The 15,786-nt window shown below is 35.8% G+C and overlaps 1 protein-coding gene across 14 annotated transcripts in view; it reads right to left on the reverse strand.

Moving 5' to 3' along the window:
- LOC123865760 (patronin) overlaps nucleotides 1–15,786 on the reverse strand; it is a 110,462-nt gene that overhangs the window by 39,600 nt on the left and 55,076 nt on the right. For all 14 annotated transcript variants that reach the window (XM_045907008.1, XM_045907053.1, XM_045907030.1 and 11 more), the window contains exon 2: nucleotides 12,749–12,844. In XM_045907008.1, the coding sequence (XP_045762964.1) occupies nucleotides 12,749–12,844 (96 nt within the window). The remainder of the gene's footprint in view (nucleotides 1–12,748; nucleotides 12,845–15,786) is intronic.

A 15,786-nucleotide genomic window follows, 5' to 3' on the forward strand; every position in this document is an offset into this window, starting at 1 on the left:
CGTGAATCCCATTAAGAATGGATTTTTTTAAATACCACCCGAGCAAAGCCCAGGCAGGTCAGCCAGTCGCATATAAAAAAAACAGTGGCTTTATGGAATGTAATGAGTAATGACTTAATGATTCAGTCTAGCACTCTTAAAGATGGTACTTTTTAAAGGGACAAAGTTTAATCAGTCATGATAGCGTGATAAGTAAATAGTAATTGCGCAGGGTGTGACAACGTTACGTCACTGAGACCTAGAGACTAACCTCGCGCCGCCGGGTGTGGTCAGGGTGACGTCACCAGCCAACAGCTGGGATTCATTTGTTTAGCGCGTCCAAGTGCATTGCAGCATTGCGTGACCTCTCATCAGGTAGCGAGCATATTGATCATAATAATAGAGTTGCGTTCTTATCAATTATCATACAGAGCTAATGTTATGTATTATTATCTAGCCTCAAGAGCCCTGAGGCTAGATAATAGCTAGTAGCTAGTAGCTCAACTTTTGCTTCAAGCTCCGAAGCTTGTCTGTTAGACTAGTGTTATATATACAGTGTAAACAGGGTGTTATTTTGGGTTCATGTTGATACAATTCATCATCATCACGATCAACCCATGGCCGGCTCACTACAGAGCACGGGTTTCCTCTCGGAATGATAAGGGGTTTGGCTACAGTCCACCACGCTGGCTAAGCGCGTATTGGCAGACTTCACACACCTTTGAAAACATTATGGAGAACTCTCAGGCACGCAGGTTTCCTCGCGATGTTTTTCTTCACCGTTAAAGCAAGTGATAACATTTAATTAGTTAAAACGCACATAACTCCGAGGTGCGTGCCCGGAATCAAACCTCAAACCTTGGACTACGTCTTAAGCACTAGGCTATCACAGCATGATATATTGTTGAATAATTTTATTACGAAATTTTTCATTTTGCTTCCAACAAACAAACATATATAAGAAAAAGATGTACCTATATAATTGATTGCTTCGCATATCGAAAATGATTGTGTATAAAACATAACAGGTTTTCTCTAAACGATGTGTTACATGTTACAACATACAAAATCACCATTTCATTAGCCGTGAAGCGCTAAATATCTTTATCGTGTGTAGGTAGATATATGTAGATAATTTGACCATATAGGTAAAAACAGACCACGATGTCAGAATCAGAATGGACTATTCGACGAGTTAGGGAACTTCTAACAAAACGTCGATGCTTCGATGTCACTGGCAGGCAGTGGCGTGCACAAAATTTGAAGCCAGGGTATGCATTTACACATGAACTTATTTTCTAGTAGGCCATAATGAAAAAATAGCATTGATTTATTACAACTAGGGTAAGCAGTGCTGTTATGCCTATATGAGCTGCACGCCACTACTGGCAGGCGTCAAATGTTAGTACATTTGACGCAGGTAGCCCTAAAGTAGCCTTATTTTTCTTTGCTTTTACGTCACCACAAAGCCTGATATTTGACATATCGTCGATTCAGGATCAAACCAAGAGTTCCTTCACTGTAGTTCACTCTAACGATGTTCTTCTGACTAACATCTGACAGTAGGTTCCACGTTTGTGAAACCTGTGTTAAACAGAACTACTAGCTTTTGGATTCGATTTCACATCGATTTAGGTTTTTACAAATCCCGTGGAAACTCTGTTTTCACTGGTAACGTATCCTTCTTTGGTGGGATGCAAACGCTCACTGTGGTCTTCAAAATAGGTTTAGCGGCTAAGTGAAAAGGTTCAGGACACACTTTCGCATTCATAATATTAGTATGGATTAGTATGCTTAATGCGTTATGCAACCGTAAAATACATGAGAGCTACATAAGTGAGTCAATTAACATATTAAATTCATTCACGCTAGTACAAATATTAATTGCTATGAAACTACGTGGAAATATACATGCTAAAGCAATAAGGTGCCAATTGCCATTTTCTATTCAGTCAGTTTTTGTATAGTAATCTATTTCATACAATTCAGACTTAATAGAAATAAGATTAATATTACAAAACATAATCCCTATTTGAATAATGAATTCACACTTTCTCTCTCTTTGAGTGAACGTAGAGAGTTAACATTTACAAATAATAACTATACGTACATGATAATTCTTATACGATGTTATATCATACCGAAGTTAATAACTTAATTTTTTTAAATAATTTAATGAATTTGGCGAAATTACTTTATTAAAAACTAGATTTTTCAAAAAAAAAACCGGGCAAGTGCGAGTCAAACTCGCGCACCATGGGTTCCTTACTAAAGTCTTATTTTTTCGTCAAAATCAATAATAAATAAAAATCTGTTTTAGAGCTTCAAAAACAGATTTTTATTTATTTTTACGCATTCATTCGCAAAAAAACTGTCTATGCACTCCTGTACCTACCTATACATAGTTCCTTCTGTATCTATGTATTATTTTAAACCGACTTCCAAAAAGAGGTGGTTCTCAATTCGGCCCGTATTTTTTTTTTTCAATGTATATGTACACCAATTTTTTCGAGATTTCTGAACCAATTTGCAAAAAAATATTTCCTGTGTATGTTTTTGCAATAAAAATTTCTAAAAACCAAATAAATAAAGGAGGTATTTTTATATTTCGCAAAATAAGCTTGTTCTGAGTGAAACAATGCAATTAAAATTAAGTGCCCAATTCCTTGCCGAATAGTGTCAATGAACTTTAGAATTAATTAGCCTCACGACATTTAAAACACTAAAAAGTAATTTACCATACTAGCTTTGGTCTCGACAAGGCTTATAATAATCAATCCTCGATTTAAGAACGATTATTTTTATTGCTTGAAAGTCGAGGAAAGCTGAAGGTTTGCCAAACATTTTATGAAAGTAACGGCGGCAGTTGTTCATTGTTAACTACAGCCATGTTTCAGTAGGTAGAATCCATACTAATATCACTACCCATATAAAAATGCTTGGTTACAAATGATGATGATGATGAAGTCGCGGGTACCAGCAAGTATTGACATAATTTAACTCTATCGGTTATTTTAATTACTAGCCGATGCCCGCGACTTCGCCCGCGTGGATTTAGGTTTTTCGAAATCCCGTGGGAATTCTTTGATTTTCCGGGATAAAAAGTAGCCTATGTGCTAATCCAGGATATTATCTATCTCCATTCCAAACAGCCAAATCCGTCCAGTAGTTTTTGCGTGAAGGAGTAACAAACATGCAGCTCTGGGTTGCACGTCATCCGAGTGTCAAAAAAACCACTGACAGATATTATGGTGCGACGCGGACGGAGAAAGAGGAGCGAGTTGTATTTTAACAAGGCTCTTTAAGAGAGGATTTGTTATAATTATTTTTAGTAACTAGGTACCTACATATAATTAAATTAGTGGGGGCCTAATGTAAAGAAATTAGACTGAGTAAAGCTTACTATCATGGAGCATCTGCGTTTCAATGATGTTACCTAATCGATCAATAATAATAATTATCAAACATTGGCCGAGACGAGCCGAGAGATGAACGTTGCAGTGGATAGAGAAGAGGTTTCTTCTTACATCAGAAGTGGGATTGTAAGAAGGAACCTCTTCTCTATTTTCTGTTACTTACATTAATACAGCTAAGTAATTCGGAGTTGTCTGTTTCACCGCGCTTTTGGTTCGCCAGTCAATCTCTCGATTGTATCTCAATTAGCCAGATCCAATAAGAGCTAAAACTAAATGACACACGCGATAAAAAAACGCAAGCTACGAGCAGGCGACAAATCGCGCGACTGGGGGCTGCAGGTCAAGGAGAGAGGTGTAAAATTGCTGTCATTTGAATACCTACTCTCATACCTACTCAGATTTTGCAGCTTTCATACAGAAATCTTCACTTTTAGGGTTCCGTGCCAAGGATGTTAACAAAACTCTACCCTATTATTAAGCCACCGCTGTCCGTCCGTCATAACCATATCACATGAGAGTAGTTTGTTTTTAGTAAGTACCTATTTCTATTACCGCTATCAAAATAATGAACAAGTGTAAATTAAAAATTTTCAACACCCCCGACAAATCATTTTCAAATAAATAATTATGTATATCTAGGCAACGTCCATCTTGACAGCTTGACATTTGTCAATTGACAATTGAATATTATGAACCTAACGGTTATCTAACCTTCTTTTCTACAAGAAAACTAGAAAATAGCTGATAACTTTTAAACTGCTGAACCAATTTTTTTTGGATTATAGCTAAGAACACTCTCGATCAAGCCACCTTTCAAACAAAAAAAAGTAAATTAAAATCGGTTCATTCGTTTAGGCGCTACGATGCCACAGACAGATACACAGATACACAGACACACAGATACACAGACACACAGATACACAGACACACAGATACACAGATACACAGATACACACGTCAAACTTATAACACCCCTCTTTTTGGGTCGGGGGTTAAAAACCAAAATGACGAATTTCAATTAGCCAGATCCAATGAACTAAAACAAAACGACGCGCAGCCGCGATAAAAAACGCAACAAAGCTACGAGCAGGCGACAAATTGCGCGTCGGCGACTGGGGGCTGCAGGTCAAGGAGAGAGGTGTGAGATTGCTGTCATTTGAATACCTACTCGGCTGCATTTAGAGCTTTCATTATGAAAAATCATTAGTACATAGACATCGTTGTGAAAAATCTTCATTTGTATGATGAAAAACTATTTATTTTATAAACTATATATTTAAGTATCTTGGAAAAGTGGATGGCAGAGGTAGTTACTGAAAATCATGGTACGAAAATGAGCTACTAGGTATATAAAATTCAAAAATAATGCAATGGCGGATCAATATCAACTCTTTTTAAATTGGATAAAATTGTGTAACTTCTATTTCTATATTCTACGTGTATGCTAAGAAAATGCACACAGCGTTAAGCCATACTTCCATACTATAACATTATAAATGCAAAAATGTGTCTGTATGTCTACTATCTTTTCACGGTCTCTCCGTTTAACCGATTTTGACGAAAGGTACAGCGAAGGCCTCTGTGTAGCGAATTTCGTCATAGGAAAGACAAAGTAGGTACATACATACATACTTTTCATTCCGGAAAATCAAAGAATTCCCAAGAGATTTCTAAAAACCTAAAACCGAGCGGACGAAGTCCCATCAATTATCATTTTATAACACCTATACATCTTAATCCATTTCAAAACGGAGGAAACAATTAAGAAATCAGAATATTATGAATCATACATGAGCAAAAGTAACCTAAAACCGAGCGGACGAAGTCCCATCAATTATCATTTTATAACACCTATACATCTTAATCCATTTCAAAACGGAGGAAACAATTAAGAAATCAGAATATTATGAATCATACATGAGCAAAAGGTATGGACGCTGAATGTCGAGAGCCGTTGAGTCAATCGGATCAACGATTTCATACTGTTGATTCATTTCAAATGTAACTGTTATTTATTGTGGGAATCACTTCGGAGAGCGGGTTTCATTTTGTGGATTAACATTTTAATTTAATATCAAATGATCAATTAATTTAGCAAATGAATCTAGTAGCTACCGACTAAAGTATATCCTTATGCTCGGTATGTCCCTATTAATTAGCTTGCCTCGTCACCGCTTGAGTGACTCTTGTTTATATCCCGAGGTGATTCCCTAACTCAGTGTCTATAACTGAATGATAGCCACCGACCTCATTTGAGATTGGTTGGCTCTAGTGACATCAAAATAATTTTTCGTTGAAAACCTTCACTGCATTAAAAATAAATATGAAATGAGTTCAGTGGCTATCATATTCAGTGTTAGACACTGAGTTAGCGAATTAGTAAGCTGGAATTAGAAGAACAAAAACGTAACTATGAAAGTATTAGACTATTTTATAGTAGTACCTACGTTACGTAGTTCAGAATTTACGACCTGAAAGACATTTCATTAGAATTTTGATCGAAACAATCTCCTCTCAAGAATATGAATCTCGTGTTCAGCTGAATGTTTTATTTAGAAAATAAAACCCGAAAATTGGAACAAGTCACTAAAAAGTAATTTCGTCAAAGTGTTTAAAGGCGAATACCTATAATCTGTATGCATCGATTGCATCAGATATTTCTTCAAATCACATATCATACGATTGTGTTTAGATCATAAACTTTAAAAGCAAAATAAAGTCAGGTCGTTAAGCGACAAAGAAAATAACAAAAGATCGCCGTTTCCCGAAGACGGAAATGGCAGTGACTATTTTTACGGAACGTTGTATTGCCTCTATCAGGGGGCACGGCAGTGCCCCCGCCAAGACGAGCCAAACGGCGGCCGGGGCGCTACGTAGTACCTTTTTCTCGAAGTGTTTCGCCGTATTTTCGACCCGTCATAACTTCGGTCTGGATGACGCTAGAAAGCTTAAATTTTCAGTATAAGGTGTCCTCAGCAAATTTACCAAATATACTAAGTATCAAATATCTAGCTTTTATGGTTACAGATTTATTGATACCTAAAATACGCCGTTTTCGTCCCTCACTGATGATCATCACAATTCATAGTCTGTAATTCTAGGGTACTTCCAGAAGTCCTAGAAGGCTGAAATTTGGTATGTAGACTAGAATATGCATACAAACTACAGGAAAATTGAGAAATTGAAATTTCCCCCCCTCTACGCCTCTTATGAGAAAAGCAAATCTGTTAATTCTGTCGCTAGAATGCTGATATTTTCAGGATAAGATGTCCTTGGCAGATTTATTAAACGCATTGAGTATCAATTGTCTAGCTTATATAGTTTCAGATTTATTGACAGTCAAAACTTCTAGTCTGTAATTCTAGGGTACTTCCCGAAGTCCTAGAAGGCTGAAATTTGGTGTGTAGACTAGAAATTGCATACAAACTACAGAAAAATTGAGAAATTGGAATTTGCCCCCCTCTACGCCTCTTATGAGAAAAGCAAATCTGTAAATTCTGTCGCTAGAATGCTGATATTTTCAGGATAAGATGTCCTTGGCAAATAGATTAAACGCATTGAGTATCAATTGTCTAGCTTTTATAGTTTCAGATTTATTGTCAGTCAAAACTTCTAGTCTGTAATTCTAGGGTACTTCCCGAAGTCCTAGAAGACTGAAATTTGGTATGTAGACTAGAAATTGCATACAAACTACAAAAAAATTAAGAAATTGGAAATTTTACCCCTCTACGCCTCTGTATGGGGGAAGCAAATCTTTAAATTCTATCGCTAGAATGCTGATATTTTCAGGATAAGATGTCCTTGGCAGATTCATTAAACGTACTGAGTATCAATTGTCTAGCTTTTATAGTTTCAGATTTATCGACATTCAAAACCTCTAGTCACAAATTCTAGGGTACTTTCTGAAGTCCTAGAAGACTGAAATTTGGCATTAAGTAGGAATTTCAAAAATTATGAACAACAGATAAATTAAGAAATCGGGTCCCCCTTCATCCCCTCGTATATGAGATGCATATCTGTAAAATCTGTTGCTCGAATACTAAAGTTTACATGATAAGATGTCCGTGGCAGATTTATCAAACGTACCAAGTATCTGTGTTTCCTGAAGTCCTGAAAGACTGAAATTTGGTATATCTGCTTCAAAATTGAGTTGCAAGATTCCACCCGAACAAACATACTTACATACTCGAGTAAATTGCAAGTTGAATAAAAGCTTTTAAAAAAAGAGGTAACGATAGAGAGTGGGCCATGAAAATGATGTACCTACAAGAAATAGATCCAAAAAAAATTTAGGGCACCTGCCAAAAAGAAATGAAATCCCACCAAAAACATTTCATGTAAAAAGTTAGCCAAGACTCACAAGTTCATAATGTTTTCACTGTTAAAAAGTTATGAGATCTCTAGTAGAGCCAAGCCCCTAGCTGATCTTAGATTTGTGCTGGCCATGGGACCTATCCCAAGTCCAAAGTAATATAGCTCTTAAATGTTCTTGACTATATCACATTTATAACAATAAATAACAAATCACTCTACTTACAAGCTCTGATTCTACAAACCCTATATCTTGGTAAAAAAAGTACGGCTTGGCCGTTTAATGTTCGTAAAACTATTACATGACATAACATATTAAACGTTAAAAGTTATTAAACGGCTAAGCCGTCTTTTTTTACCAAGATATAGGGTTTGTAGAATCAGAGCTTGTAAGTAGAGTGATTTGTTATTTATTGTTATAAATGTGATATAGTCAAGAACATTTAAGAGCTATATTACTTTGGACTTGGGATAGGTCCCATGGCCAGCACAAATCTAAGCTCAGCTAGGGGCTTGGCTCTACTAGAGATCTCATAACTTTTTAACAGTGAAAACATTATGAACTTGTGAGTCTTGGCTAACTTTTTACATGAAATGTTTTTGGTGGGATATTTATATCTACGGCCTACTGAAACGTCCACCTGCAATCCAATCTCGACTTTATGGGCTTCACAATCCGGAAAGGAAAGTGACTTAGAAATATCTAAAAGTATACACAAGTTTGCTGTACATGCGGCCATAATAAGATTTGCATAATATAGGTACAACTATTGTTGTTACGTACTTCAAATAATAATCTTTGGCGGGTGTTGATGGAATGTGCTAACCTGAAGAAAATACGGCAGGCATGATGAACCATTATATCCCTAGTGCATAGATTCCACGCCTAAAGGTGCATTGTATTATGACGTGTATCCATGCTAACTACCTCTATCATCTCTATACTCCGTTGTTCTAGAGAAATAATCAAGATGTTTTTTGCTTTCACATTGAAAGTACCTGTACCTATCTAATAAGCCCTCACGTGTTTTTGCTTCTCGTTCTACGAGTAGCTTTGCTGTTAGGTTTAGGATCTGACCCACTAATTAATTATTAATAACCCCCGACCAAAAAAGAGGGGTGTTATAAGTTTGACGTGTGTATCTGTGTATCTGTGTATCTGTCTGTGGCATCGTAGCTCCTAAACTAATGAACCGATTTTAATTTAGTTTTTTTGTTTGGAAGGTGGCTTGATCGAGAGTGTTTTTAGCTATAATCCAAGAAAATCGGTTCAGCCGTTTGAAAGTTATCAGCTCTTTTCTAGTTATTACTGTAACCTTCACTTGTCGGGGGTGTTATAAATTTTTAATTTACACTTGTTACTAATTAAATATACACCAGTAATATTACATATGCGAAAGTGTGTTTATTAGTTAGTTTCTCCTTCAATCACATCGCAACGGAGCATGGGTATAAAACCCCATGGGTATGGTCACGGTAATATTTATACATAATATTACCGTGGTATGGTTGTAAAATCCTAAATCCAGGCGAACAAAGCAATATTTTGTTTTATTAGCACAGATGAAGACAGGTCGTTTGCCCGCTAACATTTATCTGAGTTTGATTGTACTTCTATTACTCCACACATTCATTAGTGGCTATTTCCATCAAACAGTTCTCGTCGTCGAGGCGGAACACCATGGCTCGTACTCATAAGCGTGAACCGTATAAAGGCATATTTATTTGTATTTAAACATGAACCGGCGATGCACTAGCTAGCTAATTCTGTGATGCGCTACGTCATTTTTAATATCACTATCACAGTCGCTTCGCTAAGTTTATAATGACATGGATTCGTAATTTTTAGTAGGTATTTTGCAGTTGGGTACTAAGGTTGAAATCTATAGAGTGCACTATGACTTTCCTTAGAATTAAGTTTCAGTTAAAACGAGGCAGATATGCCAGCGGTACAACGCTGTCTCGTTTTACCAGTGTCTTAAGTCTGAACAAAGTCCAAGTGCGCTCTAGTATCTATACTAGCCTATTTCAGCCTAAGTTTTTTTAGAACTTTATTTCAACAACAATCATCATCATCATCATCATCTTCGTCAACCAATAGACGTTCACAGCTGGACACAGCTATCTTGTAGAGGTTCCACAGTCCTGCACCGCCTAAGAAATGAGTCTAACGGCTCCCTGCAACTGATTTAATGTTTGTCTATCCTCCTAGTGGAGGGTCTTCCAAAGCTGCGCTTTCCGGTTCGAGGTCAACAACAGTAATTTCCTGTAAAACTTTTACCACTCAAAAATATAATGAATTTGTATCTATTTTGATCAAATTACTAGTCTGACTTTGCTCAAACTTGAGTTTGAGTTCAAACGAGACGGGTTTATGCCAGTGCATAGATAGATCAATAAGACATTCAACGAATTCAAAAAATATATTTTATAACATGATGGATTGATCCATTACAAATTATATTCATAACGCACTAAGAACTACGAAGTTGCTACGAATTGAGACGAGGAAAAGTGGTCACCAATTGAGGCGTCTTAAAATAAATTTAATATGCATACAGCATCATAGTTAAACTCTGTCATGTTCAGTTATAGAACAAGGAGACAAATGGTCCTTGAACTTGTTGACAAAGTAGGCATAATGCACATATTGCTTCATCAGCAATCTCGTATATACTCTATCGTATCAATAAATATGTGTATGAATCAATGGCAAAAGTAAGCAATTTTTATGTTGTTTGTAAACAAAATGAAATGAAGTCGCGATCATTATATCGTAATGTTCATGTTGTATGTATGTAATGCGACGGTAAACTCTGATGAAGGATGATAACATTTGATGGTTACATAGTATTTTTTTGCCACCTTCTATCCATACTCAATACTAATATTATAAATGCGAAAGTGTGTCTGTCTGTCAGTTGGTCTGTCTGTCTGTCTGCTAGCTTTTCACCGCCCAACAGTTTAACCGATTCTGACGTTTGGTACACAGTTAGCTCGCTTCCCAGAAATTAACATAGGCAACTTTTTATTCCGGAAAATCAGAGATCCCACGAGATTTTTAAAAACTTAAATCCACGCGTACGAATTCGCGGGTGTTATCTAGTAAATAAATAAACATAGCTATAGTCAAGTAATAAAGTCATATATGGGCAGATAATAAAATAAAAGCAAAATTAAATAAACTAAGTTAAACTTGGTAAATCACTACTACATGGTTTCTAACTGTCTACACCATCTGAAGCCTTGCAGCAGCGGTTCACATAACAGTCGAGATCAAAGCCAAGCTTTATTTGAAACAGAATTTGAAATAGTTCATAGAAGGCCTGTGACAAGGCTTCGCTTATGTTTGCTAATATGGTTTCCATAGTCTGAAATATTTCTTAAGAAAACCCGATTTACAACAACAACTTTAACGGTAATATAGAGCCTGTTTGTTTATCTCTCCACCTAAATCAGAATCATTATCATAGTTCAATGCCACTGATAATAATGAATAAAGCAAAATATTATTTACTCAAGCAACCGCTTTATCCAAAATATATTTTCAAAGGAGAACTTCGCTTTATGCCTACATAAGTTCATCTTATATGGTTCATCTTGTATGGGAGGTGGTTAACAGCGTCTAAACGCATCGTTGCCTTTTCTCAAAATGGCCTTATGACCTTCATTTCTCAAAAAAATCTCAACAGGTGGAACAAGTAGTTTTTCAAAACAGTAAAGATTTTTGAATGCTATGATCGTGCGGACGAGGCCCATAGCACAAGCAAGTCATAAATGTATTAAGGTGTTTACACGTATAACGGTGTTACCCTGCCCAAAATTGTAGTCCAGCTATTTGGCAATTTAAACCGTCACACTATAACTAACAAGTAACACGCGTGTCCACCGGGCGCTCCCAAAAGCACGCAATTTCAACTGAGACCAGAGAGCCTCGGCCTCGCGTGCTGTAAGCCAGCCCCATATAACTGGATGGATCAATACAATACCGCTATGGTTTTGCTTGAACTTTGCGAATAACCGGCTTTCGTTTCAAGGACGATCCTACCTTCGACCAGATGCTTCCCTGCGGTATAAATAGCTTTTGAAATTGTACGGATTGAGTCTTCTGAGAAGACGCGTATCTACCATTGCTTAGTGCACATCGCGAATGTTCATTCAATCGACAACATATAAGATTAATTCAAACTAACTATTATTAATAGTAAGAAACTTTTTACTTTAATAAACTTTACTAAAGTATTTACTCCAGCCTTTCTTACTATTAAAAAGTTTCTTACTATTAATAATGGTTAGTTTGAATTTATCCTATATATAAATTCAAACTAACCATTATTAATAGTAAGAAACTTTTTACTTCAATAAACTTTACTAAAGTATTTACTCCAGCCTCAGAACATATAATAGTACTACCTATTATACTTACATACTTTAGCTTCTAAGATACCTAGCGTTAGAAGCTAAAGTAGGTATTTTAGTGCAAAAAATCAGTTTATCCTGTAAGTATAATATTATCTTGAGCGGATATAGTATAATTTATGGTAACTGTTGTTGGTTCTAAATAAATATTTATAAAAGTATTGCTAATACTTTTAAACAACATGTTACAAAATCAACTTTCTTTGATGTTGTAATTTATTGCATTCGAATTCTTTATCGGTATCACCTAGTTCACTGTTGTATCACTGTAATGTTTTAAAATAGAACAATTTTTGATTGAACTGTGTTGTGGTAAGTTGGTGTGTAATATGTATGACAGAAATATTCAGTGTACCCATCGAACCCAAGAAATATATCTTTATATTATTATTTTATAGCTCATGGTGATTGGTGCCCAACCTAGCCAAGTTCGCGAAACTATACTGCATTCAATGTCAATTACATTTATATCGCAGTTGTTACATTGTATGATACTATAAAAACATCTAAAAGAATGCCTAGTGGCGCCCGTGACAGTTCAACAACTATTGATGCTCCTCGATTTTTCATCATGAATAATCTCGTAAGTTCAATCCTCAAGAAAAATATTAGGTAGCACTTGCCTCATGGTCTCTGTAGAATGGCTCTAGGAGATTCTCCGGTACCCGGTTGTTGAATGCCTTCGACAACAGCCATTTAATCGACGCTCGTTGCTTTGACTGGAACAAAGAGAACAATACACATTAGAGCAAAGAAACAAAGTAAATGTTTTACACGACGAAGCTAACTCCGTATATTTTCCTTTAAAATATATGTAATATGTATACTGAACATTTTAAAATAATTAACACATTTATAATATGGTGCATTAAAGGCAGGCGTTTCTTTGCGCAAACATCCGCTACACACTTTAAATAGCTGGAAATAACAAGTATACTTTTTGCTATAATCCGAAAAATTCTAAATGGTACAGACTGTATCCTGCAGAGCCCTTTGCACTGGTCTGCCTATCTTCAGGCCAAGGTAATATAATTAAGGTAAGGAACCCAGGGTAAGAAGGTGTGGCATTCTGCATCACGAAAAAGTAAAACCATAAAGCAAGATAAGAAAAAGAAAAAGAAGTTGCTGTGAGTAACATTAGGAGACAAACTAATCCAAACTCAACGCTTCTGCTGTTTGATTTACGAAATTTCCTAGGGAGATGACAAAATCAAAACTTAGATAATACTGATTATCTAAGTAATAATGATTGAATTAGGTCCACATCAGATTTGAGTGTAATTGAGTTCATTAACATCTGTTAATTCATCAAAGCAGCGATACTAATATGGTCAATAACATCCTTTCTCTACTTGCTGTGCTAGTTTAAATCAAAATCAATTTTTTTTAATTCAATTAAACTTTTATAAGTACCTACTTTTGAATCGTCAATCGCATCTACCACTGGTTCAGAATGCATTCCCTTCCAAGAAGAACAAGCATGAAACTCGGCTTTAGAAACTTTAAGAGTTCGTTGTTGTGAACACTTCATTGAAGCGGCGGCCAGCGACTGTCGATTGCAACAATAATAATTATTTATTATTGACGACCACGTATCATGGAACGTCTGCTTATTGTGTACAAATTGGTCGGTTAATGGAACCAAGTGCTGGACTGCATCTGTAGATTAGATCTGATTTCTGTAGATTAGATCTATAGTCTAGAACTGTCAGTGAAAATACTAGGTTTCCAAATCAACAGATTATCCTCACAGTAGAGTCTGCATTCCGAAACGGTGGTAGTCACAGACGGTAGCATAAGAGATTCTAGTAGTCTCTCTCTACGTGAAATAAATTCATTTTGATTTTTGAACACTCATTTTAACTCTCATGAATTTTTCTAATCGCTATCGCAAACAATCGGGTAAATATTCATGTACGTAAATGTATGTACTTCTCACGAAAATACCCATCCTCATATATGTATAGACATGCTATGATAGACAGAGCCAAAGTTACATGAACTTCGATCGGAAACCCCGTGACCTTTTAAAGGTGATATCTTTGGTATATTAGAATATATAAACTTGTATATATTCTACTCACGCTCATTTAAATTTTCAAAACTAACTAATTCAAAATACAAACATGACTGTGTAACTTAACAATATGAATAGTATCAGAGTGAACTCGAGTGTGGGAACTCTCGGTTTGATCCTGAATCAACGACACGTCAAAATTATTAGGCTATGCTGACGTAAAATCAAGGAAAAATAGAGCTAAGTACTTAGCGCTACTTGCGTGAAATGTACTAACAGAGATGCCTGCAAGTGACGTCGATGCTCGACGTTTTGTTAGAGTACCCTGTCGTAAACTGTGATAGTACTCACTAGAAATAGTCAAAGTACTCAATATTTCAATATTTAAATTCGGAACACGAATTCATCAGACGAAAATAATAAGGCATTAACTAAGAATTATTAAACTAATTAAAAAATATTATATCAATACATTTCATAAATTTTCATTTCATTTTCATTTCCAACAGTTGGTCATATATAAAGGTTAGTAGAAAAGTAAGGCGCATCAAATATTCATTGACTGGTTTCACTGGAAGACAATGCCACATAAATTTTGCAATAGCTCTAATGGGATACTTAATACTCATATCGTTTATATCAATTGAGGTTTTGAGGGTTTTAGCTGATTGATCTGAATTTGCTAATAAAAAGTATGCCATTCTGCCTAATTAGGTAAATAGGCGGATCGGGCAAGATTGCTGGAGCTACTTGCTATAACTATTTACTCGTATATCAGAATCAATATATTAATATTCCGACCCAGCTCTTCATTCTAGGATGATCTTGTTCTTTAACCAGTGCCATATTTGTCAGGCCACTAATTTTACATGGAACGATCTCCAGCGATAGGTTCTTAACCTTATTTACCTAAAATGTTATTTATACTTAGACCACCTCTATAATCTTAAGTCAATAGCCGCACTAAGTCTAACTAAGCCTTTTCTTGTTTCTCTATAAATCAGAGTTGCATTTTCTAGACTACATGTTAAAAATTTGCATTAATGGCCATCAATGATCATCGCTTCAACTCATCAAACAATTCAAACAAAGCTGTTTATGCATTTCTCATGATAAAAATAATCATTTTCTTGACTAAGTGATACGGCATACGCTGTTACATCAATATAATTATCTATAATAAATACCTGAGCTTTGATTAATCTATTATTATTATTATCAAAGTATGTAATAACAACAAGACTGCATAATGTTAAAATAATCGGTGTTCCACATTTAGTCTACATTCCAGGTGTGTGCGTGTAAGATTTTTGCTATTGAAACAGTGGGTTTAAATAAAAAGAGCAAATCAGTATAATCGCACTAATTTATTTTATCACTTCACTCAACACACTAATAATTACTTTCATATATTTGTTACTAATTATACAATTTACACTTATTTACACAAACCGGCAGTATTTCAGCTTATAATGCGTACGATACAATAATAATACTAAAAATGAGCTCGCATGGCTTTATATGGCGTTATCCCCACCGAAGGCATTCGGTAGTAGTGGCTGTCATGGCGGTATTTGGCTATGATTGGCTGTCATGGCGGTAATTGGCTATGATTGGCTGTCATGGCGGTAACGGGCTATGATT

Source organism: Maniola jurtina, chromosome 1, assembly GCF_905333055.1.
Source record: "Maniola jurtina chromosome 1, ilManJurt1.1, whole genome shotgun sequence".
Classification (NCBI taxonomy): Eukaryota; Metazoa; Arthropoda; class Insecta; order Lepidoptera; family Nymphalidae; genus Maniola; species Maniola jurtina.